We start from the raw sequence: 24,159 nt of genomic DNA, 5'->3' as shown, positions 1-24,159 counted from the left end.
AGAACTATGCTGAGATATACTTTTAGAAAGAGATGGGATCTGTGGTGTCAGCACAAGGGTAGACAGCTATTGAGAGTGGCTGCTGAGGGGTGGTCCCCATCAGTGGTGACCTTCAGGGAGACGAGGCAGCCTTGTGTATCAGTGGCTCCCAAGGTTCCTTGATCCCCACCACGTTCCAATTCTGTTATTGCAACTGCAGACCGTTACCTGGAATGCTGGGTGCTCCCCCTGCCATTCCAATCGGAGTCTGAGCGAGGGGCATTGCCTTCAGCTCTCAGCTCTGGCATCAGAGCTTGTTGTTGTGGTTACCGACTCTCGAGAGCTCTGGGGTGTTGCCCAAATTGTTGCCAATAGTAAGTAAAGAATTCCTGTATCCTCACCCCTCAGGCCTGATTAAACTTACTTGATTTCACTTGTTTTTAACCCATCCTGTGTTTGGGTTTCTTCTCCCCAGTCCCCAGCTCTACCTCGTCTGCCACTGGTCACCATGGCAGCGCCTCTTGGCCCTCAGTCTGATCCAAGGGCAGAAATCAGCCTCCTGGAAATCAACCAGATTGAGAGGGAACCTGGGCACAGGCTCTGCTTCCTAAGCCCGCAGAGGCCACCAATTGATACCCAGTGGTAAGGTTGAGGGTGTCTCAGGGAATTTCAGACAATCTGTGCTGCCTCCATCTATCTCTCCCGAAGCTGGGGAAACTTCAGTGAAGCAGGATGGCGAGCAGGTCAAGGTCTGGGCCAAGAAACATGTGGCCAAGTGAGGATGAGGGTGAGTGGGAGAGACCGCGGCCCCAGTAACCCCCCAAGCTAGAGTGGGGGGGTAGGCCCTCCCCCACAGTCAGCCTGAAATGGGGAGCTCAGCTGCCTGGTCTTAGGAGGGGGCTGCAGGGATGTAATGAATCCTGATGCTCTGAGCCCTAATTTTTGTCATGTTCTCACAACTGGCTTTCAGTACAGCAACGGGAGGGAAAATGAAAAAAGATTGATGCAGGGAAAGGTAATAATTGAAGCCTGCTATTTAGGAAAGTGAAGAGTTCCTGAGCTTTCAGGAAAGCACAAGCAAAGTTTTGTTAACATCTCTCCTAATATGGGATCCCTGGGTGGCGCAGCGGTTTGGCGCCTGCCTTTGGCCCAGGGCGCGGTCCTGGAGACCTGGGATCGAATCCCACGTCGGGCTCCCGGTGCATGGAGCCTGCTTCTCCCTCTGCCTGTGTCTCTGCCTCTCTCTCTCTCTCACTGTGTGCTTATCATAAATAAATAAAAGTTTAAAAAAAATTAAAAAAAAAAACCTCTCTCCTAATACGAATCACAAAATTGTGGGAAACCTGTTGTGAAGATGATGAAAACAGATATCGCTTGAGAGCTTGGAGTGGAGGTACCTCAATACAGGGGTGAGGAGCAAGGTCTCTGGGCCAGCCTTCCCGGGTTATTACTGTTGTGGCACCTACTTCTTCGAATCACAGTACTGAGTAATTTCTTGAAAAGCTCTTAGAGCAGAGCCTGGCACTGTGTAAACCCTGTTCATAATTCTACTGCTTCTAATCACAAACTTTATTAGGATTTGGACATATTCCTTTCAGATCCTTCTGGCTTTATGCACTATACTTCACACAAGTGCATCTGGATGAATTTTTACCCTCGGCATACTTGTTCAACAGAGAAATCCCAGCTCAGGGGACCCATCAGTCCTGTCGTCCTAGGGGCCTACTTCCTGTCCCTGCTCAGTGTCTACTTAAGAGGCTGCAATGCAAGGCTTGCTAGAGTGGCCATGATCAGGGTCGCTGTGAGCGGATGTGAATTTTGACTCTACCAAATACCAGTTACTCACCGTGTCTAGTCACTGCCTGTGGCTCGGGGCTGTTCCTTCCTCGGCTCTAAAACGGGGACTAATCACACGCCCCGTAGTTGGGAGGCTGAGGAAGGAGGCGTGGAGCTCCCACTGCAGAGCCTGGCTGCCGGGGTTACATTTGTCCTGGGCTGGACCCTGCCCCGTCCCTTGAAGGCAGCGAGCACAGCAGCATGTCCAGCTTTCCACTGAGGCAGGCATCTCTGTTTCTCAGGGTGTAAAGAGCTCACCGACATCATTGGACCCGTGCTGGGGGACAAGCTGCAGTTGGAGGAGGGGAAGCGGACAGAGGTGTTCGCTGAGCAGCTCAGGTAAGGAGGGCTCCATGTGGGAGGCTGGAGGGAAGCTGAGGGCATCTCTGACTTGGGGCAGCAACGGGCCTGGGCCAGGAGAAGGGCAGAAACGGTCATGGCAGGCACGTTACACAAATAGTTGTAACACCATTAAGGCCACAGTAATTGGTAGATTATGGACTCCAGTGACTCAGAGCCCCAGCTTCTCTTTTTAAAAAACATGTCAACGTCATCAAATTCAAGTGGACAGTTCATGGCATTTAGCACGTTCACGATGTTGTGAGTTCGCCCCCTCATTTCTGTCTGACACCGTCACGACCTTCCTGACCACAGCGTGTCATCCCTTCTTTTAGAACACACGGTCATCTTAACCCCGCCGTTCTCCTGAGCTTGCCAGTTCCCGCCAGCTGATTACGTGATTACGTTCATGCTTCTGTGTCGGAGCCATGTCCATTCAGTGCATGATGCACTGTATGTGGTTTTTCCAGAAATTGAGTGTGCCCTAAGTGAGAAGCTCAAGGGACGTCTCTCTGATGTGTGTTTAGGAAGACACCTGGCTTTTTACAGACAGAGAAGTAACAAGGGATGTCAAGGAGGCTCACAGGAGCGCCCTCTGATAGAGGAGGCCTTGTTTTACCTTCTTTCTCTGCCACAGGCAGATCGCCACACACATGCCCAAATTCGGCTTCCAGGGCTCCTTGGGGAAGTTCTCCCAGAAGTCTCCACAAAAGCTCTTCTAATCTTTGCTTCAACTCTGCATTTACAAATTTTCTCTGTCCCACCCTAGGCAATGTCATATCCTAATTAAAGATCATGCTAAAGAGCTGACCGGTTGTATCAAAAGTTACGGGGAGGGACAGATATTTCTGAACACCTCAATGAGCACCTCGAGGACCGCCTCACCCACCATGACCCTGAGCATTCTCGAGGGCAGGGTTTCCAAGAGCAGCTGCCTGAGGGAGGCAGGCTGGCCAAGCGCCTTGCCCGAAAGCTCAGTTCAGGTAAGGCGGCCGCAGGCCCTGATTGCACTAGGCCGCTCCAAGGTCCTGGGCTCACAGGAGACTCCCCACCTGCCCTTACACTGTTTGCAGCAGCTGTCCTTATGAATTTAGGGACACATAAGCCCACTGTGTGTCTAGTGCTGATGTGGGACATAGTTGACAGGACATTTCTGAATTTATTTGCAGAAAATTATGACGATGAGGAGGATGAAGAAAAACAAGAAACACTCACCCCAAGGTGACCATGAGTATTCAGGCACCGGTAATGTGTGGGTAAAAATGGACAGGGCAAGGATGCCTGGGTGGCTCAGTGGTTTGGCGTGATCCCGCTGTCCCGGGATCGAGTTCTGCACTGGGCTCCCCACGGGGAGCCTGCTTCTCTCTCTGCCTGTTTCTCTGCCTCTCTTTCTGTGTCTCTCATGAATAAATAAATAGCATCTTTTTTAAAAAAAATTCACAGGGCCTCAGAAAGGACTCTAAGTGAAGTCTAGAGAGTGCCAGATGCAAGAAGCAAAACTAGACATGGAAACAATGGATGGCCCCGTTAACTTGGTCGTCTGTTGTCTCTGTGGTACTTGTAAGATCAAGATGAATTCACTAGCCTTAAGATGCCCTGTAGCTACAAAATACCCATTCTTTCCTCTAAATGAACACGAGGAAGAGGTGCATATCTATTTCCTACACAATTCTCTAAGGTCCTTGGTGGGCAGGTGAGTAGCAAAGGAATTGGTAAGCAGACAACCGGCAAAATGAAAAACCAAGAGAAGCACTTAACCCAAACTTGCAGTGTCATGTGACACTATTATTACCATGGTGCCTAGAAGGCACAAATTTCTCCAGTCTGCGAGGACTCCAGAGCTGTAGCCGCCTGATCAATCTATGTTAAAGCCCACACAACCCAGGCACGTGGTGGTTGCCCCTGGCCTGGTCTCCATCTCTGCTTCACGTTGGGACTGTACCATACTGGGATGGCTGGCTCTCATTCCTAGTCAGTCCCTCGGTGACCGGTGCACTGAGTATCTGCTGCTGCTGCTCTGCCATCCCTTGGCAGCCACACTCTGTCTCTTACTGGATGGATCGCTTCTTCCCTCTCAAGGCAATGCCCCCCTCACCGCTCCCGATACGCTTCTTGTGACCACTCCCTGTAACTCCACTCAAAACCACTTAGGAAGCCATGGTGTGGGATCCTCTTGGTCCGATCTTCTGTCATTCCTGTCCTACCTCCCACAGCCTGGAGCAGCAGGAAGTTGAAAAGAAGGGGATCCTCCAGGACCCACCGGATGAATGTGTTTTGACTCCTTCAATTCTCCAAGACGGGAGTGAGAGCCACCAGGCTTCATAATGATTATTGGGAGGAAGAAGACCAAGGCCAGATATGCCCCCAGGTAACTCTGAAGAATCGTGGGCTTTAATTTGGTGGTGACATCTGGTGATCTCGGATCCAGGGAAATCTAGACAGTGCTACACGTACCTGTTTCACCCATTCAGACACCCACACAATGATCCGCTAGCCCTGTTCTCTGTTTCACTATGGTACTCGTACAGGCCCCTTTGTTGATCCTTCTCAAATGTGGGAAAATAGAGTTCACTGATGCAGGATGCTAAGCAATCACAGGATGTCTTGCACTCTCACAGTCTCTCTTTGTGTTGGGTCCAGCCCGAGATGCCCATCTGTCTCTGCCAGTTTGTCATTACAACATTGGCAAGAACTCATGGCAAAGACAGTATTTAGGAAAAAATTCATGCCTCAGTATTTAGGGGTGTAGGCCTTGGACACAGGAGCTTTCTAGGAATCTACCATGCTGCCGGAGCCTGGGGTTCTGATGGTGCTTTCTGTCAATTTCAACAAAATGTTTGCAAACGTCTTGGTGCTGGTTTTATTGTTTTCTGAGTGTTCTGTATGTGGTAACTGTTGTGCACTGGGTGGTTCAAACTCCTTCCCCATAAGCTCCCATTCTGCTGTGAGCACTTCTCTGATCTATCCCCAGCGCATCCACACTCTGGCCCCAGATGGAGGCAGACTGGTTCATGTCCCTTTATGGGGACTTCCCATTTGTTTTCTGTCACCACTCCCTCCTCCCTACCACCAAGACCAGCTGGGACTCCCTGTTGACTCAACCTTCTTCTTGCATCTTCCAGTACTCCCTGGAACACGAGGCTCCACAGGGAGCTGCCAGTGGCAGAAGAGAATGAAGTCCCACAGGACTCACTGGATGAATCTTATTGGACTCCTTCAGTTGGCCATGACCTGCCAGACGCCTGCAGGCCTTATACAAGTGCCTCATTCACATCTGATAAGCAGGAACTCTTCTTGGGTCTTGATGTGGACGGTAAGTACTCCCATTGTGAGGGCCAGAAAGTTCCTGGGGAGGCCCCAGAGAGCCTCTCTGCTTTCTATCCAACCACCTAAATAGGCTGAGAGATGCAAGCTTGCCAACAGGCCTTGTAGACTCATACTGGTTTTTTTGAACTCTGCTCCTGGATTTAATTTTAAAAACACTGGGGCACCCGGGTGGCTCTGTTGGTTAAGTGTCCAACTCTTGATCTCAGCTCAGGTCTTGATCTCAGGGTTGTGAGGCAAGTCCCATGTTGGGCTCCACACTGGGTATGGAGCCTCCTTAAATAAGAAAAGGCATCATATGGGTCAGACAACTTCTCTTTCCTTCTGTCCCAGACTAACCTCTGCCGCCTGCGCCCTCACTATTGTGCAGTGCAGGCATTGGTACCAAGACAGGAGAGAGGAGAAATGAGGGAAAAAGGCAAAAACCCAGCCGCCACTATGTCACCTGGAGACACCTGGGTAACAGACCTCTTTCTTTTATCAACTAGAGTCTTCTGCTACTCATGAAATTCTATTGCCAGTTGCGTTGCTTCCTATAATCTCTCCTGCTGTCCACACAGGTTTGCAGTCAGCTCCATATTTGCACCATCTATTATATTTTTGCTGATCCCAAAGATTTGCTCCTGAGCTGCCCTCTGTAGCATTTAGATAGAAGATCCTGAGCACCCAGCCCTGCCTGTACCCTGTGGTTTCAGTGAAGCTAAGGCTCTAGCTCTGGTTTTTCATCCCCATGGATGGAGTACTTTGCACCCTCTGTGCAGCATCAGTGATTTTTCCACGTGTGGATATGGTTTCAGTCAGGTATCTACTCTCTGTGGCACCATGTCGTGTAAATGATCAGTGGCCTGTGCACCTAGGGTGGGTATTGGCCTCAGCACAGGCGATCCCCTCTCCATAATCTTCAGAAAAGTGCTGCCTGCTGAGCAAGACCCCCTTGGGGGCCCTGTCACACAAGCGTGCAGAGTAAAACCCATTTCCCATTTGTTCCCTCTCGGGCTATTTTTTGGACTTCCCTTCTGGGAGAGTATTTGGATTGTTAGCAGAATTTCTTTGCTCTTCAGATCACCCGAGGGCCCACATGGCAGGGAGGAGGCACGGCTCCGACTGAAGCTGACCTGCTCTGGCGTGAGGGTGTTGCAAGTGTCTGGTTAGCCCCCTTTCTGAGAACACATACTCCCTTCACAGTGGAAACCTGAGTGTGTTTGATCACGGAGTGCTGCCCACACCTCCCTGAAGGGTGTGTGATGCTGGGACTGGGTGCTTTGTGCCCTCCCTGAAGACCCACAGAGTCTGACCCTGGAGCACTTCTGGCCCTGGAATCTCCTAAGGGACTCAGACCTCTGCTACATTCCTTACAGCTGTCAGCGCCTCCTCCGGGTGGCAATAGAACATACAGGTGGGTGGGTGGAAGGGCAGTCAAAAATTGTACATGAGAAAGTTCCACAGGCTCCAGAGCCAAAAAAGGTGCTCCTGACTTGGTCCATGGTACTTTTTCCCAAGTCCCTTTTCTAGTGGTACCTGAAGCCTCAAGGCCAAACGTCTTCCGTTGTTCTGTTATCTTTCGGGTACACACTGACATCTGCTTCTCCCCGTGCCCCCAGGCCTCTCTAGAATGTTTTCTGTAGGCTATAGGACGAAGGTTACAGGATAATAAGCATGAGTTCCTGCGCCCATCTAAAGGCCCTCTGGAGTCAAGGAGGTGATTTTTGCTTCTGGGACTTCGCAGCCTGGGCACCTGCCGTCCCAGCGTTCCCAGGCACAGACATAATGGTGACATCTTCACACACATGATATCTGCCTTTGTGCCCGCTCCCAGGGTGATCTCACAGACGGGCGGGGACGTCAGAAATGGGTGTTCTGGGAGTGCTCAGCTACGGAACACTGGGGTTTATCCCATTGACATCTCTTCTTGCTTCAGCTCCCATGCAGGTGCCCTGTCACCGGGGGCTATTGAGGGGAAACTTGACTTTCCTAAGGGCAGAGGTGCAAACTTCAAGAGCACAGCCACAGCCCAGCACCAAGGAGGCCAATTCTCTGCAGTTGCAGCTGGGCCAGCAGTTGGATCGTGGTGACAACAGAGCCAGGCTCGACCTCTCCCCCACCATCTGGAGCCTGGCAGCCAAGATGGGTTCTGGGGACCAAAGGCCACTCTCCCAAGGTGAGAGGGAAGGGAAGTAGGAAGCTCTAGTCTCTATGTTGGACTCACAGGCTTGTGGCTGGAGGCAACAATGGGGGTAGGTCAAATCTCACGATGCTCCAATACAGGGAGTGAGCAAGAGCCTGGTGTTTAGTATCCATTCTGCCCCGTGTCCAGGGGCTCTTTAACTGGACAAGCTATTCATCTTCTTATGTATTTTCCCTTCAGTACCTTCATCTGAAACCCCTGACAATGGTGCCCGATTCATCGAAGTTGGAGCGTGATTTTTAGGGGGCCTGATCCAACAACCACTGCTTGATAACATCTCTGAATTTGTAATGTCTAATTCTTGTGTCTCTGTGGTGCTTTAATGCTTGGGAAATGGTTTCATGGCATTGTTACACGTGGGGTGGAGCAATTTTCCCCCGGCTCCACTTTGGCTGGACCCCATCTTCCCTGGCTTTCTCAGAGGCTCGTGTGCCAATTTTTCTCCTCTTCCACATCTTCAAGCCAATTTTCCCTGTTAAGCTTTCACAGCCACGGTGGAAATACTGACTCACAACACAATCTCTTGTTTATTTTTTTCTTTTTCTAAAGAAATAAGGGGCCACCCTCTTAGATAAAGTGCACACGTCATTCTCTTCTCTCATCTTCCCTCCAGCTCATCATCTCCTCTCATCTCCATCGCCTCCTCCCCAGACTCCTGCTCATAGGATCCACCTCTGTTCAGATTTCCTTAAGACCGAACTTTTCAACCCTCCCCTGGGTCATGGTGTCTTTACCCTCCCTCCCTTTACGTGTCCCTTCCTGGAGCCTGGGGTGTCCCGGGGCTCCCCTGTCAGGCTCAGAACTCATCTGAGAAATGAGGTGATCCAGTACCCACATGGAGGTAACAAAAGGAGCAGCACTGTCTCACCAGGGAGAGGCCCGAGAGAAAGAGCTCAGTGAGTGTTTGGGGAAGCACAGCTTTGACAAGGGCCTTAGAAACTGAGGTACTTATTGTCTTCTCCCTCTAGCTTCTCTGTCACCTCTCCTTGGCTCCCACAGACCTGGCCCTGACTCCACCTGCCGGCTTAGTCCCTCTCTCTATGACTCACTTTCCACAGAGACCTGAGCAGGAAACCAGGGTCCATGCCAGATTTTTTTTGTCCATTCTGGCTTTTATAACAAAAATGCCCAGACAGGTTGGCTTATTAACGTCAGAAATTAATATCTCACTGTTCTGGAGGCTGAGTAGAGCCACAATCCAACAGGTGCACATTCAGTGCCTGGTGACACTTCCTGCTTGGTTCACAGGTGGCTGATTCTAGTTATGTCCTCACTGGGTGGAGAGGTGAGGAAGCTCTGTGGGGTCTCTTTTATAGGGTAGGAATCCCTTTAATGGGGGGCTCTGCCTCCCATGGGTTCTCTCCACAACACCATCATAGTAGGGATCACGTTGCAACATATGAATTGGGGGCAAATACATTCTATCATTCTATAGGCAGATGGTTTTACTCTGTGTTGTTCCCACTTCCTCCACCTCGTAATTCTTCCTCGATGTTTAAAGGCTCACCTGTTTCTTGCAAAAGCTTTTCTCATTCTTCTTGAATTTGTGTATTTTTTCCAATTTCAACTGCCAAGAAGGGGGTCTTACAATACTCTGTTGCATGTCCCCCAGCCCCTATGTAATCATTTACTCATTAAGTACATACGGACATACAGATACACACATTTATATCTTATGGCACAACAGATGGGTATTTGGTGTGTATATTATACATAATGCACATATATGAAATATATGTTGAGGCATGTTGGAGAGATTCCCTAGCTTTCTCATTCCTTGTTGCTTCCCAAAGCTTCCCTTCAACTTTGACTTGGGTGAGATCTCTACAATATCCTCTCTAATAGTGCAGACTCTTTCCAGCATGATTTCCTTGCCTTTGTCTCTCTTCCCCGTAACTCTGTTTTTACCAATTCTGTTTTTCCCCATTTCACTTTCATCCATTGCGAGCCTATTGACCTCCTGGCCCTCTTGGTAGGGTAAGAAAGATGAACAAAACAGGAAATAATCAAAATGTGTCCATTGGCTTCTCCTCACTCGTGAACATTCCGATGGCCTCTCTCGTCCTGCCCACTGGCCTTCTTTGACGTCTTACTGGTGGGGGCTCAGAAAGATCCTGAATGACAACGGATCCTGTTGATGTGCTTTTATTTTCAGAGCTGGGTTTGGATGCATCCGGGGGCATGACAAACCACACTCTCAAGCTGGAAGGTGAAACTGCTGAGGGCTCGGTGGCCAGTCAGTGTGAGTGTCAAGTCTTTGACCCCATGAAGGCCCCAGGTGTCACGAAACACGAGATTATCAAGAGGAAACTGCAGTTCATCCAGGGGCAACTTGCATGCAGATTTCCCGCCTTCAAGCTTAGGGCGCAGAGGTAATCACATCTGTGCTGTTGGGGCATGGGTTCCTATTGCTCTTCTTCAGATTACAGCTCCATCCTCTCCACCACTGTTCGTGCTCTTCCTCCTTTGTTCGCTCCCATAGCTGGTGCTTCTTTTGTTTGCTCTTATCTCTGTTTCCCACAAGGGCTGCCGCCCTGCTGGCCCTTCCATCTCCATCACCTGGTTGCATCTGAACTCTGCTGTGTTCCTGCTGGGGCTGTCCTGAGGTGCCCTCTCCCCTCTCCTCATGACAAGGGGGCAGCAGGCCCCATGGGCCTCCTCAGCAGAGCAGCATCATCTACACATGTCACCAATCACGCAACAGTCTGCCGGAAATCACACAGTTTCTTGGCTTCTTTGCCATCACCACCACCCCCTCACCCCCCCAGCTCCCCCCAACCCCGCTTCCACAACTCCATGGCCTCTTTCTCCCAGGAGCATTGTCTTAATGAGCCATTGCACGAGGATTCTCCTCCTGGGTCTTTCAGGGAATCTGACCTCGGATGACACTTAACCCTCATCTTCTCCATGTGAATAAGAAGTATGAAAACAGAGGAGAAAGATCCCCCAGGACAGAAACTAAATGAGAACCTGAGTCATGGCTGGGAGTGCCACACTCGGCGACCTGGAGTCAGGTTTCTCCTCAGCCTCAGATGAGAAAGGAAGTCCCGTATGGGGCTTCCGGGAACTTTGTGTCCCCCACCTTAGGGGGGACATGGTAGTTGGCATCAGGTGGAGGACAGGAATGGCACTTTTCTAGAGAGACATCGGCCAAAGGTAGAAGCTAATGCCAGGTTTCCAAAAGGAATAGAACATGAGGTGCTAAAAAAAAAAAAAAAAAAAAAAAAAAAAAAAAAAAAAAAGAACATGAGGTGCTTAGGCATCAAGACGTCTCCCCTTTTCGCGGTCATCACCATGTCTCCACGCTCAGTAGGAATCAGCGAAAAGGTAACTGGGTTGAATTTCAGGCAAGAGAACATTCTAGAGCATTGTACTGAATTCACTTCGGGCTGCTTTTGGAAGAGCCGGGGAGATGCACAAGAATCGAGTCCAACAGAGAAAGAAAGTCATTCATGGCAGGTTGTCAGAAAGAAGACCAACATTCTTAGGGACAGTGTCCTCCTGGTGGAAGAGATGAGGTCGAGAAAACACTGGTGTGAATTAGGGTAGCTTAGCGAATACTTCTAAATCAATCATGCTAGGATAAAAGAAACACTGAGTCAGCTGTGAACTAACACGAGTGCCTTCTCCCAGTACCTTAACATTCTGATTTCAAGATTGTGAGGTGGAATTTGGGTAACAGGATTTTTTAAAAGCTCCACTAGTATGCTCCTAGAAATTAGAAGGGCCATGGATCCAGTAGGGTCTCCGTGAGCAGTACAGAAGGGTCCCGTGTGGCTTCTACTTCCTAGAAAAGCTGTTTATCAGCCATTGACGGAATCGGCATTCCTCCCTCAACACCGCAGCCTAGAGAAAGCAGAGGAAAAAGATACGCAGAGGAACTAGATGGATGATCTCTCTTTTGGATCTTAGTCTCCCACAAATTTTATAATATGGGATACAGGAGGAATAAAACCCTGCATAGGAACCCAGTGTCCAACATAGAATCTCTTCCCTGATCAAAAATAAAGGAATTTAGTGCTTTCTTTCCTCCTCTGACATTGAAAACGCCAATTCACTAGTCACTAAGTGGATTTGAAAGCCCCCGTCAGAGTCACTGCAGCTTGCAACAAAATATTTTAATCAAAGTTTGTGCTTATACAAAATCTCAGTAGGGAATTTTAGGTCTCATTCTCCTGTGTTAATCCACTTGCAGGCCCTTCTGCACACCAGTGTAAACACTGAGAAACTTTCTTACTTAGGGAAAGTTTGGAAAAGAAGGGATGACAATCTAGGGAGCTAAATAAAACTAATGCTTTTTCATTTTCACTTCAGAATTTGGTGAGTCCATCTACGGAGGATATTCCTGGAAATGCCCTAAGTTCTATCCTGTGGGACATTACCTTCAGAGAATGTTGGTGGACCTGAGTGAAAATGAGTAGGGCCATGGCTACATGCCCTGATCTTTTTGTTAATTCCCCTTGAGTCTCTCCTTCTTGGGATCCTCCCTCAGCCCCTTTGGGCGTCTTCCTGTCAGGCCACGTGACCAACAGCATCTACTGCTTGCACACACCTCCAGAACTGAGGCTTTCTTCTCCCTTCCCCCACATGTTTGGGCAGGGCCTGAGCCTGTGTCTCGTCTCAGTCTCCAGGGTTTTCAGGAACAGGTCACATGGCTCGGGCGGTCCTTAGCCTCTTGGACCACATCTCCTCATCTGCACATGGCAGAACTGAACTTGGGGACATTCTGAGGCCCCTTCCGGCTCTCACATTCTAGGACTCCTTCTATAGCCTGGCCTCCTCCTCAGAAGACTGGGACAAGGGTGAGAAGGGGGAGTGTTTGTCTGCCAAGGGTCCCCTCCTTCCTATGGCAGACTGTTTGTGAATATGTGTGTTAGGTGCTGAGTGCCCCCCTCCCTGGGAAGCAAGAGAAAGCCACCACTTGGCTTCTGCTGAAGCAGGTTCAAGCATGAAGTGGCTGCTGAGGAGGAGGTAGTCAGGATCTGGCAAAAGTTCACAGCAGCCTTGAGCTTGGGTTCACCAGGTTCCTTCTGGGTGGAGCACAGGGGTCCCTGGGTCCTGCAACACAGGCCGCTGTAAGTTTAGTGAGGTGTCACTTCTGACCTGTGGCTCCTACTCTCCGGCTCGGCCTGCTTGTGGGTCCCCCGTCAGCTTCTTCTCTGCACAGGAGCTCAGCTTGCTCCTGGCCTCCGTGACCACGTAGCCACCCCTCCAGGCTCAGCTATCAGCAGCATCTGACAAAGACTCACATTCCATTTCTCTCTCTCTCTCTCTCTCTGCCAGATACCAAGTACCTCAGAAAATAGGAGAAGAGATTCCTCATGTGAATGAAATCCTACCATAGAACCCCATCATTTTCCACTTGATGAAAAGAAATCTAAAACAGTGCAGCTCGGAAAAGCCCCAACAGAGCACGGAAGGGATCCTTTGCTGAGAATCAACATCACAACCACAAGCCACTCTGTGATTTTGACTGCAACACACGGTTTGACGAGAGAAATTCTAGCCCTTCAGCCTCCACTCGTGATAAATCGCCAAGGAGACCAATGCCTGACTGGATCACGTGCAGGTTTGAGAGACCTTAAGTCTTGCTCCTCTCAATTCCATCCCGCGATGAACCCGAGGACTCAGGAGCAACGTGGAAAAAGAGCACGTGTCAAACTGGACATTCTGGGCCAACAGATGGGCTGCGCTAGGAGCAGACAGCATTAACTGTGCAGTGTTCCGGCCGCAAAGGGTTAGCCTGAATTTGAGCACAAGGTAGGCATCAGTCAACTTCAGGATGTAGACCATCGAACAAGACGCCTGTCTTTCTTCAAACAGTCATTGTCACCACAAATAAGAGACGACAAAAAGGAGAAGAGATCTTTTGGGTTCCAAAGGACTAAAAAAGTGTGTCACTGTTTAGTCCTTTCAAGCCCAAGACATCTCCTCACCTTTAGGTGGCTGTCTCTGGTGGTGGTGACATTTCCTTGTTTGTAGGGGACAGGTCAGATATCCGTCTTAATGGTCTACATCCTGAAGTTGTCTGATCCTGATTAGGATCAGGAAATTAAATTCCTCCTGATTAAATTCAGCCTAACCCTTTCGCCAGGGCACTCCATAGTTAAGGCTGTGTGTGTCCCAGCTCAGCCCACCCGGAGACCGAGAGCGCCAGTTTGCCCGTCACCGTTCTTGCGAGAGCAGCATGGGTCACGTGCTACGGAGGGGCCCGAAGATCTGTTCACAGGAACACATGGTTTTCTCTCTAAAACTAGTAATGTGGTGAGTGGAGCTCTGAGAATGTATGAAGATCCTTTTCTGCAAAGTTTTTCTCTGAAATGTTGTCATCCTGTGATGATCCCTGTGGTGTGTCATCACCGCATCCGTGTGTGTACATTGGAAGGATTCTACTTTATCGTTCCTGTACAACGTGTATTGGCTGGCATTGTGCCGTGGAACACACTCCCTCCCCGCTCTACATCATTAGAGTTTTTGTTTTGGCGATCACTGTGGCCTTGTGAATTTTTGTATTCGATGCTCTAATCCCTCACTCTCCTGGTTGATTTGGTGGATATGGATATAAAGTGATGTAAATATTCTGGGATTTCATCATATTTAATGCAAAGTCTCCATCTCTTGTAGGCTATACTTACTCGATGGGGAAAAAATTCTGACCATGTTCCTCTCTCTGTGGTATTTTCTGTTTTCTGTGAGTGCACATATGTCGGCCTACATGTGCCTTTGGTGTTTAGGAAGCTTGTCATAGGCAGGGCCGAACATTGCACCAACCGTTCTTGGACACGTTGGGTTCCGTATTAATTTGTCATCCTTTTCACATCCAGTCTCTAAGTTTTAAGTGATCTCTCAACCTCAAAGTTTTGACATTACTCTGTTTTCTCTTTTCTTCTGTCTTAACCTGCACTCTTATTGTATTGTTTCCACCCAGTAAACAGATGCCATTTACATCCTATTTTTCTCACCTGCTCCATTTCCAGATTTTTGTTTCAGATCCACACTTAAGTTTATTTAATGGTCACCATCTGTTCGAAAGTCAAAATGTCCCCAGTCCTCTCTCCTTGGGTGAAATCTTTAAATGACTCCTAGTGATGGAATGGGGACTCCCTGAGTGTTGCTGGAATTAAAATTTTTTAAAATTGAAGAACAATTTTAAAAAGATGAAACATTGCTTTGTAGATTTCATTGACTTGACTTCATGTCATTGGCCTGTGGTTGTCTTCCTCTACCCAAACATGGGCAGTTCAAGGTCATGGGTCAGTGGTGCTTGATGTCCACGGTGGATGTGTCCATGCTGTTGAGTGACATAGAAGCTGAGGTTGAGAAGGCAGGGGAAAGTGATGCCCTGAAGCACCTCCTCACTTCTTCAGCATATGTTCCCACCTACTACGTCTTATGAGCCAGAGACTTAGGAGGTCCCTGAGGAAGGGGCCCTGATCAAGGACATTTTCAACTTCTAATGTTTGTGGGTCCTGCTCCTGGGCTCCAGGGAAGCTATGCCTCCACACTTACGGAGGTCAAAATGACTCCACAAAAACTCAAAGCCTGGACTCTATATCTGCCCCAAGCACACGTTTTACGTCTGCTTTATTAAGGAAAATAACCAAAAAGGGCCCCCCCTGGGAAAGATAAGAAAACAGGAAGAAGTGTACCTGGTTCCCATAAGATTAAAATCATTATCGTATATCATCACTGCATATAATGGAAACTTAGGACCAGGAACTGCAGTGTCTCTGCAAAGTCTTTGTCTTTAACAAGTTTTAAATTTTTATGTAAAAAATGTAGATAACCCTACACCAAATATTCATTTTCCAGAACACTCTCTTCTTTGTGAAGATTGCCCACCCGAGGCCACTGTCTTTTGGGCTCAAATAAAATTCCCTTCCTTTTTAAAAAAATAAATATTAAAAATATTTATTCATTTTGCATGGAGAGCTCAATCTCTTCAGTTTATTGTCTGGACTTGCCTGAGTTGAAGGTGCAAGGGTGTGGCCACGTGGCACTGAGCGCTCAAGGTAGAGGACAGAGGACTGGATCGATCACTTCTTTTTTTTTTTTTTAAGCATCAGTTTTAAAATCTAAATTCAGAGCAATAACATGTAACGTATCATTAGTTTTAGAGGTACAGGTCAGTGATTCATGAGTTCCATATAATACCCAGTGTTCATTCCATCACGTGCCCTCCTTAATGCCCATCACCAGTTACCCTATTCCCTACCTGCCTCTCCTCCAGCAACCCTCAGTTTGTTTCCTATGATTAAGAGTCTCTTATGCTTTGTCTCCCTCTCAGATTTCATCTTGTTTTATTTTTATTTTTCCCTCTCTTCTCCCATGACCCTCTAGTTTTCTTACAATCTACGTATGAGTGAGATTGTATGAAAATTGACTTTCTCTGACTGACTTACTTCACTGAGCATGACACCCTCTAGTTCCATCCACCTAGTTGCAAGTGTCAAGATTTCATATTTCGATGGCTGAGTAGCATTTCATTCTCTAACCATTCATCTGTCGATGGACATCTGAGTCCTCTCCATAACTTGGCTATTGTGGACATTATTGCTAAACACTGGGGTGCAGGTGCCCCTTCGGATCACTACATTTGTATATTTAGGATAAGTCCTTACTAGTGCATTTGCTGGGTCGTAGAGTAGTTGTTCTATCTTCAAATTTTGATGAACCTCCGCACTGTTTTCCAGGGTGGCTGCACCAGTTTGCATTCCCACCCACAGTGTAAGAGGGTTTCTCATTCTCTGCATCCTCACCAACATCTGCCGATTCCTGGCTTGTTCATTTTAGCCATTCTGACTGGTGTGGGGTGGGATCTCATTGTGGTTTGATTTGTATTTCCCTGATGCCGAGTGATGCGGAACAGTTCTTCATGAGTCTGTTGGCCATTTGTAGCTCTCTTTGGAGAAATGTCTCTTTCTTCTGCCCATTTCAGTTTTAAAAAAGATATTTATTTGTTCATTTGTTCGTTTGTTTATGTGCAGGTACAAGCAAGGGGGAGGATACAGACAGACGCAGTCTCTCCTCTGAGCAGGGAGTCCACTGCGGGGATCGATCCCAGGACACTGGGATCATGACCTGAGCCAAAGGCAGATGAGCCACCCAGGCACCCCTGCCCATTTCTTGATTGGATTATTTGTTCTTGGGTGTGATTTTGATAAGTTCTTTACAGATGTGGGATACTAGCCCTTTATCTGATAAGACATTTGCAAAAAATATCTTCTCCCATTCTGTCAGTTGTCTTTTGGTTTTGTCAGCGGCGTCCTTTGCTGTGCAAGAGCTTTTTATCTTGAAGTCCCGACAGTTGGTGTTTACTTTCGTTTCTCTGCCTTTGGAGACATGCCTGGCAAGAGGTTGCCGAAGCGGAAGTCACAGAAGTTGCTGCCTGTGTTCTCCTCTAGAATTTCGATGATTACTGTCTCACATTCAAGTCTTTCACCCTATTGAGTCTGTTTTATGTGTGGTGTAAGAAATGGTCCAGTTCCCTTCTTCTACATGTGGCTGTCCAATTCCCCCCCACCAAGCCATTTTGTTGAAGAGATTATCTTTCTCCCATTGGATGTTCTTTCGTGCCTTGTCAAAGATTACTTGACCATAGAGTTGTGAGCTCATTTCTGGGTTCTCTATTCTGTTCCATCGGCCTATGTGTCTGCTTTTGGGTTGTTTTTTGTCTGTCTGTCTGTCTGTCCGTTTGTTTTTTGCCAGTACCATACTGTCTTGATGAGTACAGCCTTGTCATAGACCTTGAAGTTCGGAATTGTGCTGTCACCACTTTTGGTGACTTTTGGTTTTCTTTTTTCAACATTCCTTTGGTTTTCGGGTCTTTTGTGGTTCCATACAAATTTTAGGATTATTTGTTCCAGCTCTGTGAAAAAAGTTGGTGGTATTGTGATAGGGATTGCATTGAATGCGTACATTGCTCAAGGTAGCATAGACATTTTCACAACATTTGTTCTTCCAATCCATGAGCATGGAACATTGTTTCATTTCTCTGTGTCTTCCTCAGTTTCTTTCATGAGTGTTCTATATTTTTCTGAGTAGAGATCCTTTGCCTCTTTGGTTAGGTTTATTCCTAGACATCTCATGGTTTTTGGTGTAATAGTAAATGGGATCGACTTACTTTCTCCATCTTCTGCCTTATTGTTAGTGTACAGAAATGCAACCGAAATCTGTGACGATTTTATGTCCTGTCACTTAGCTGAATTTCTGTATGCATTCTACCAATTTTAGGGTAGAGTCTTTTGGGTTTTCCATATAGAGAATCATAGCATCTGTGAAGAGTGAGAGTTTGACTTCTTCTTGGCCAATTCAGAAGCCTTTTCTTTCTTTTTTGTTGTCTGGTTACTGAAGCTGGGTCTGGTAGTACTATGTCAAACAACAGTAGCGAGAGTGGACACCTTTATAGTGTTCTTGACTTTAGGGGAAAGGCTCTCGGTTTTCTTCCTATTGAGAATATTTACTGTGGCTTTTTGTATAAGGCTTTTATGATATGAAGGTATGTTTCCTCCATCCTTACACTGTGAAAGGTTTTAATCAAGGAAGCATGCTGTACTATGTCATGTGCTTTTCCTACATCTATTGAGAGGATCATACGGTTCTTGTCCTTTCTCTTATCAACATAGTATATCCCATTGATTGATTTGAGATGTTGGACCATCCTGGCAACCCAGGAATAAATCCCACTTGGTCGTGGTGAATAATCCTTTTTTAACGGACTGTTGGATCCTATTGGCTAGTATCGTGGTGAGAATTTTGGCATCCATGTTCATCAGGGATATTGGTCTGTTACCTCCTTTCTGGTGGGGTCTTTGTCTGGTTTTGGGGTCAAGGTAATGTTGGCCTCATAGAAAGAGTTTGGAAGTGTTCCTTCCATTTCTATCTTCTGAAACAGCTTCAGAAGAATAGGTATTCATTCTTCCTTAAATGTTTGGGAGAATTCCCCTGGGAAGCCATTCGACCTTGGACTCTTGTCTGTTGGGATATTTTTTGACTGCTTCAATTTCCTTGCTGGTTTTGAGTCTGTTCAAGTTTTCTATTACTTCCTGTTTCAGTGTTTGTTAGTTTATACATCTCCAGGAATGCACCCATTTCTTCCAGATTGCCTAATTTGTTGGCATATACTTGTTCATAATCGGTTCTTTCTTTTTTTTTAAGATTTTATTTATTCATTCATGATAGACAGAGAGAGAGATGAGAGAGAGAGAGAGAGGCAGAGACACAGGCAGAGGGAGAAGCAGGCTCCATGCAGGGAGCCCGATGTGGGACTCGATCCCAGGACCCAGGATCGTGCCCTGGGCCAAAGGCAGGCGCTAAACCGCTGAGCCACCCAGGGATCCCCATAATAGATTCTTATAATGATTTGTATTTCTTTGGTATTGGTTGTGACCTCTCCTCTTTCATTCATGATTTTATCGATTTGGGTCCTTCCTTTCTCTTTTCTGTTTGACGAGTCTTGGCCAGTGCTTTATTAACCTTATTAATTCGTTCAGAGAACCAGCTCCTAGTTTCATCGATCTATTCTAATGTTCTTTTTCATTTCTATTTCATCGATTTCTGCTCTAATCTTTATTAGTTCTCTTCTCCTGCTGGGCTTAGGCTTTCTTTGCTGTTCTTTCTCCAGCTCCTTTAGGTGTAAGGTAAGGTTAGGTGTAGTGGAGACCTTTCTCGTTTCTTGAAAAAGGCTTGTCTGCCCTCTCCTTCCCTCTTAAGACTGCCTTTGCTGCATCCCAAAGCTTCCATGAATCTTTAGAATTCTTCTCTAATTTCCTGGTTGAACCCATTCTTTCTTTAGTAGGACGCTCTTTAGCCTCCATTCCATGTATATGACTTCTGTCCCAATTTCCTCTTGTGATTGAATTCAAGTCTCAAAGCAGTGTGGTCTTACAATAATACGTATGCACGGAATGATGCCATTTTGTGGTACTGGCTGACACCTGATTTATGACACGGTATGTGATCTATTCTGGAGAATGTTCCTTGTGCACTTGAGAAGAATGTGTATTCTGTTGCTGTAGGATGGACTGCTCTGAATACATCTGTGAAGTCCATCTGGTCCAGTGTGTCATTCAAAGCCTGTGTTTCCTTCTTGATCTTCTGTTTAGTCGATCTGTCCATTGCAGTGAGAAAGGTGATAAAATCCCCTACTATTATCGTATTGTGATCAACATGTGCTTTCAATTTAGTTATGAAATGGTTTATAGAATTGGCTGCTCCCATTTTAGAGGCATTAATATTAACATTGTTAGAGCTTCTTGTTGGATAGACCCTTTAGTTACGATATACTGTCCACCTCATCTCCACGTACAGTCCTTGTTGTAAAATCTAAATTGTCCAATATAAGGATTACTAAACCAGCTTTCCATTGATGTCCATTAGCACGATAAGTGGTTTTGGACCCTCTCACTTTCTATGTGAAAGATGTCCCCTTGGGTCTAAAGTGTGTCTCTTGCAGACCGCGTATCAATGGGTCTTGCTTTTTTATCCAATCTGATACCCTGTGTCTTTTGATTAGGGCATTTAGCCCATACATTCAGAGTAACTATTGAGCGATATAAATTCAATGACATTGTACTACCTGTAAAGTCACCGTTTCTGTATATTACATCTTTTTTTTCTAGTCTTCTAATCTGTTGATTCCACTGCACGCTATCAGGCTGAGAACAGCTATTCTATTTTCATATTTATTTCCTTTTCCAAAGAAAACCGTTGGTTTGAATCGACCTAAAAGTGAATTTGATAAAAAATAAAAATGTAACTTGAGGGAAAACATGTTACCTATATGACAGGCGTCATGTACGTTTATTGAAAATACTAACACATTCCCCAGCAAGTTCGTGGATTAATAGCAGGTGGCTTGCAAATCAGAAACTAAACCCTTCACATGGACTTTAAAGCTCTGCCATGAGCAATGGGGCCTATTCTTAGGACGGCTCCTTGACGGTAACCTGAGAGAATGCTGATCCCACAGTGTGAAAATGAGGTCAGGCCATGAGTTCACCCTCCCTATTTTTTCTTTTTCATTTTTTCTTTGGCTAACTCCCTTTTGTTCTTCTCTGCTGACTCCTTTCTTTCCTGAGCCTCTATAGAAGAACACTTACAAGATGGTCTCTGCAAAGCCTTGTGGCTGTCCCAGCAAAGGTAACCCTACAGCCCCACACATGGACTGGCTTCTCCTTGTTTGGAAGTTTCCTCTGCACTTCCCAGAGACCAATGGAAAGGGCTCAAGGCCTGGTGTCTAACCCTGGCCCCATGGCTTTGGGTGGCCCCTCCTCATCTCTAAGAGGGGGCACTAGACTAAGGGGATTCTGAGCTCCTCAGTGCACTGCAGCCCCAAGGGGAACAGACGGATCTGACCTTAGACGGGCTTGACATTTCACATGGTTAGGCCTCTGCTGACCCAGCCACAGTAAGAAACGCCAGCCTTGTTTCCCCAGGGAGATGTCAGCCCACTTCCAATGCACAGTTCACCCCTGTGACTTTTAGAACAGCCTTCCAAACTGAGCCCTTTCAGCCAGAAAGAAGAGCTTCCCTCCTATTTGTTCTCAGGACTTGCCTATGATCTGGCCACAACTTGTTCATCCCAGATTGCCTTTCCCTTAAGATTCCCACGGATCCCAGTTTTGCTGGTAAAATACCTGGCAGTTTCTCTTTTTTAGGTTTCCAGACAGTGTGTCCCTTTGCCTGCTGCAGCTTTGAGAGCCCCCCTCCCCCGCCCCCATCCTCCGCCCCAGCAACAGCAGGCAGAGTCCTCCTCACACAGCATCCCCCCCCACCTCCTATTTGGCCTCTTCCTGCTGAAGGGCCCTTGTCATTCCAGGGGGCTGCCTGGATAACCAGGCAGGGTCATCTCCCCATCTCAAGGTGCTTACCGTCAGCACCTCTGCAGGGGCCCTCGCGCTGTGTGATGGAACACCACGGTCACAGGTTCCCGGCATCAGCGTGGGGACCTCCTAGGCAGGGGGCATTCCTGTGCCCACCACCACCCTATTCACTCAGGTGACTAGTGGACGCCCCCTACCCCCCAATCCTTTGTGATTTCAACAATTCGGTAAAAGTCAAACACACTTCAAGGCGCAATCGGAACAAGGCAGATCAGAACCCTAGGGCGCTCCACGGATGACCATGAGATTGCCCAAGTACTCGTCTCTTCAGAGGCGCGGCTTTGCCCGGTTTCCCAGACCTGGCTTTTTCCCTGGGAGGCTGATTTGATCGCAGAAGTCGCATCCAAAAGGACGCGCCCAGCGGTGGAGGGAGGGAGGGAGGGAGGGAAGGCGGTGGCAGAAGGGGCGCCTGGGACCCCACTCCCCCCTGCTCTGAACTGTGAGTCTGGTCCCAGGGAGCAGAAGGGATGGTGCCCTTGGCCCTGCCCTTGCCTCTCAAGCAGGGGGACCCTTGTGCGCCTCCCCGGGCGGCCACGAGGGGGCGCACTCCCTCCCCGGATCCCGCCTGGGGTACCGGCAGGCACCTGGGTGTTTTCAGCCTGGGGGACCTGGGGGGCAGGTGTCAGCCCGAGGGCCCAGAGGTTCCTGACGTCGGCCCCACCCCGGGGGTGTCCCTGCCGGGAGCGGTGGGGGTGGGTGGGCAGCTGGCACGGAGGCTGAGGTCCTCAGGTGCAGGCATCGCAGTCCGTCTCCTCCAAACCAGGTTCTGGACAGAGAGAGAGAGAGAGAAATTAGAGAGAGAGAGAGAGAAGGTATCCGCGGCGGCGCTTCCCTGGCTGGTGGAAAGTCCTTCCCCACGGTCCTCCAGGCTGCACAGGCTTGTCTGTGCTGAGGGCTGTGCGTGTGCGTGTGCGCGTGTGCGTGTGTGTGGAGGGGTCCTGAGGCCGAGCTGAGGGAGAAGCAGGAGGAATGGTAACAAAATCAGGCTGGAGGGAAGGAAACAGGGGAGACTGGAAGGTGAGGAAGAAAGCCAAGGCAGGGAGAGGAGGAGGAGGAGGGGGGGAGAGGGAGGAGCTGGTGGAGGAGCGGCTGGAGCAGGAGCAGGAGCAGGAGTCTCAGAGCAGGAGCAGGAGCAGGAGGAGGAGCAGGAGCAGGAGCCTCAGAGCAGGAGCAGGAGCAGGAGCAGGAGCAGGAGCCTCAGAGCTGCGATCCTAGGGGGGACCCAGGTGGGGCGGGGCGGGGCGGGGCGGCGAGGCCGTGACGTCACGAGGGGCGTGTCGGATGCAAACCAGGCCCCGGCGGGCTGCGGCTCCCGGCGCTGGACTTCCCCGGGCGGTGGCGGCGGCAGCGCCCTCGCTCGCACTGTGTTCGGGAGAGTTGTGTGGGGGCTGAGGATGCTCGGGACAGGAGTGGGTGCGGAGGGTTTTGGGGTGTCGGCCGGGTGAGCGTGTGTGTAAGGTGGAGGCGCGCGGGGCTGCCGCGGGGCGGGGCGACATGGGTCATACTTACCTGGCGGCGGAGACCCCACGATCCCGCAGGTGGTTCTCCCGGGGCGAGGCTCGGCCATTGCACGCTGCCGTGCTGACCCCTGCGGTTTCCCAGCGCTGGAGACTCGGCTGCACAATTTCTGATAGTGGGGCCTGCGTGCGCGCTTGCCCCGGCCGGCGGGTGTAAGAGCAGAGGACAATATTTTTGTTTTGGAATTTTTTGGTGTTTCGTTTGTGGGAAGCGGGTTCCGAGCAGGAAGTCTGATGTGGGGCTCCGGACTCGTTTGCTTTTGTTGCGTTATTGGGTCGGCCCGTGGGTGGTCCCTGGGTACACTCTATCCCATCTTTGCTTCTCCGGTGGTTTAGTTCACAAGCTCTGGTTTCCTTTTTTTTTTTTTTTTTTTTTTAACATTTTGTTCGTGAGTGGTCAGCAGAGAAGGGGGAGGCAGAGACACAGGTGGAGGAAGGAAGCTCCATGCAGGGAGCCCGACAGGGACTCGATCCCGGGTCTCCAGGGTCACGCCCTGGGCTGAAGGCGGCGCTAAACCGCTGACCCACCCGGGCTGCCCCTTGACCCGCGTTTATTTTATTTTATTTTAATTTTTTTTAAATTTTTATTTATTTATGATAGTCACAGAGACAAAGAGAGAGAGGCAGGCTCCATGCACCGGGAGCTGGATGTGGGATTCGATCCCGGGTCTCCCGGGTCTCCAGGGTCACGCCCTGGGCTGAAGGCGGCGCTAAACCGCTGTCCCACCCGGGCTGCCCCTTGACCCGCGTTTAAAGAGGCACGTCTGTCCACTCGCGAAGGATCCCCCCCCCCCCCCCCACACACACACACTTAGATAGAATTTACATATCGTCAACACCTGTTCAGTACCACCTGGTTGTTCAGATGCTTTTCTCACCCACCCACGTTCCCTTCAGCGGCTCTCAAGACCCTCCGCGCTCCCCCCTCGGCCCCCAGCCACTTGGCTCTGCTTCCTGTCTCTACACATTGTCCTTGGCTGGACGTTTTATGTTAACCGAGTACGACAGCACGTAGTCATTGGTGACTGGCTCCTGAACTTAGCGTGCTTTGAGGTTATTCCATGCTGGAGCTTCATCAGATTTCTCTGCCTTTTCT

General features: G+C 48.8%; 1 protein-coding gene, 1 long non-coding RNA gene and 1 other non-coding gene across 9 annotated transcripts; 2 read left to right on the top strand and 1 right to left on the bottom strand.

Moving 5' to 3' along the window:
- The first annotated feature begins 245 nt into the window (after positions 1-245).
- On the top strand, positions 246-14,937 carry LOC144280496 (NBPF family member NBPF6-like). Of its 7 annotated transcripts, none has more exons than XR_013348902.1 (11): positions 246-353; positions 455-766; positions 2,058-2,154; positions 2,924-3,137; positions 3,324-3,375; positions 4,368-4,522; positions 5,277-5,467; positions 7,397-7,636; positions 9,819-10,035; positions 12,947-13,232; positions 13,758-14,937. XR_013348902.1 is itself a non-coding variant. In XM_077842592.1 (10 exons), exons 6-10 carry the CDS (start codon positions 4,479-4,481, stop codon positions 13,005-13,007), a joined length of 753 nt encoding a protein of 250 aa, XP_077698718.1. In that variant the 5' UTR covers positions 246-353; positions 455-621; positions 2,058-2,154; positions 2,924-3,137; positions 3,324-3,375; positions 4,368-4,478; the 3' UTR covers positions 13,008-14,937. The 7 variants fall into 7 exon arrangements, 5 of the variants coding, with proteins under 5 accessions (XP_077698718.1, XP_077698717.1, XP_077698719.1 ...); XR_013348901.1 differs by having other exon boundaries at positions 12,947-13,423; XM_077842592.1 differs by having other exon boundaries at positions 455-621; positions 12,947-14,937.
- Positions 14,938-15,627: 690 nt separating this feature from the next.
- LOC144280495 (uncharacterized) lies at positions 15,628-22,780 on the bottom strand. Its single transcript, XR_013348900.1, has 3 exons — positions 21,535-22,780; positions 20,241-20,386; positions 15,628-15,738 (listed from the first exon to the last, which is right to left on the bottom strand). It is a non-coding gene; the product is annotated as an uncharacterized LOC144280495 (long non-coding RNA).
- Positions 22,781-23,047: 267 nt separating this feature from the next.
- On the top strand, positions 23,048-23,207 carry LOC144281422 (U1 spliceosomal RNA). The gene has a single exon (XR_013349960.1). It is a non-coding gene; the product is annotated as a U1 spliceosomal RNA (small nuclear RNA).
- The last annotated feature ends 952 nt before the right edge of the window (positions 23,208-24,159 follow it).

Source organism: Canis aureus, chromosome 12 (assembly GCF_053574225.1).
Source record: "Canis aureus isolate CA01 chromosome 12, VMU_Caureus_v.1.0, whole genome shotgun sequence".
Classification (NCBI taxonomy): Eukaryota; Metazoa; Chordata; class Mammalia; order Carnivora; family Canidae; genus Canis; species Canis aureus.
Note: the sequence above shows the minus strand (reverse complement) of the source record. Positions and strands in the feature narration are given on the sequence as shown.

Excerpts from the sequence above, each read along its gene's own strand:
- LOC144280496 (XM_077842592.1), top strand. The coding sequence starts at position 4,479 with ATGATTATTGGGAGGAAGAAGACCAAGGCCAGATATGCCCCCAG. Across the intron at positions 4,523-5,276 it reads AAGGCCAGATATGCCCCCAG|TACTCCCTGGAACACGAGGC; the intron begins GTAACTCTGAAG and ends TGCATCTTCCAG. Across the intron at positions 7,637-9,818 it reads CCAAAGGCCACTCTCCCAAG|AGCTGGGTTTGGATGCATCC; the intron begins GTGAGAGGGAAG and ends TTTTATTTTCAG.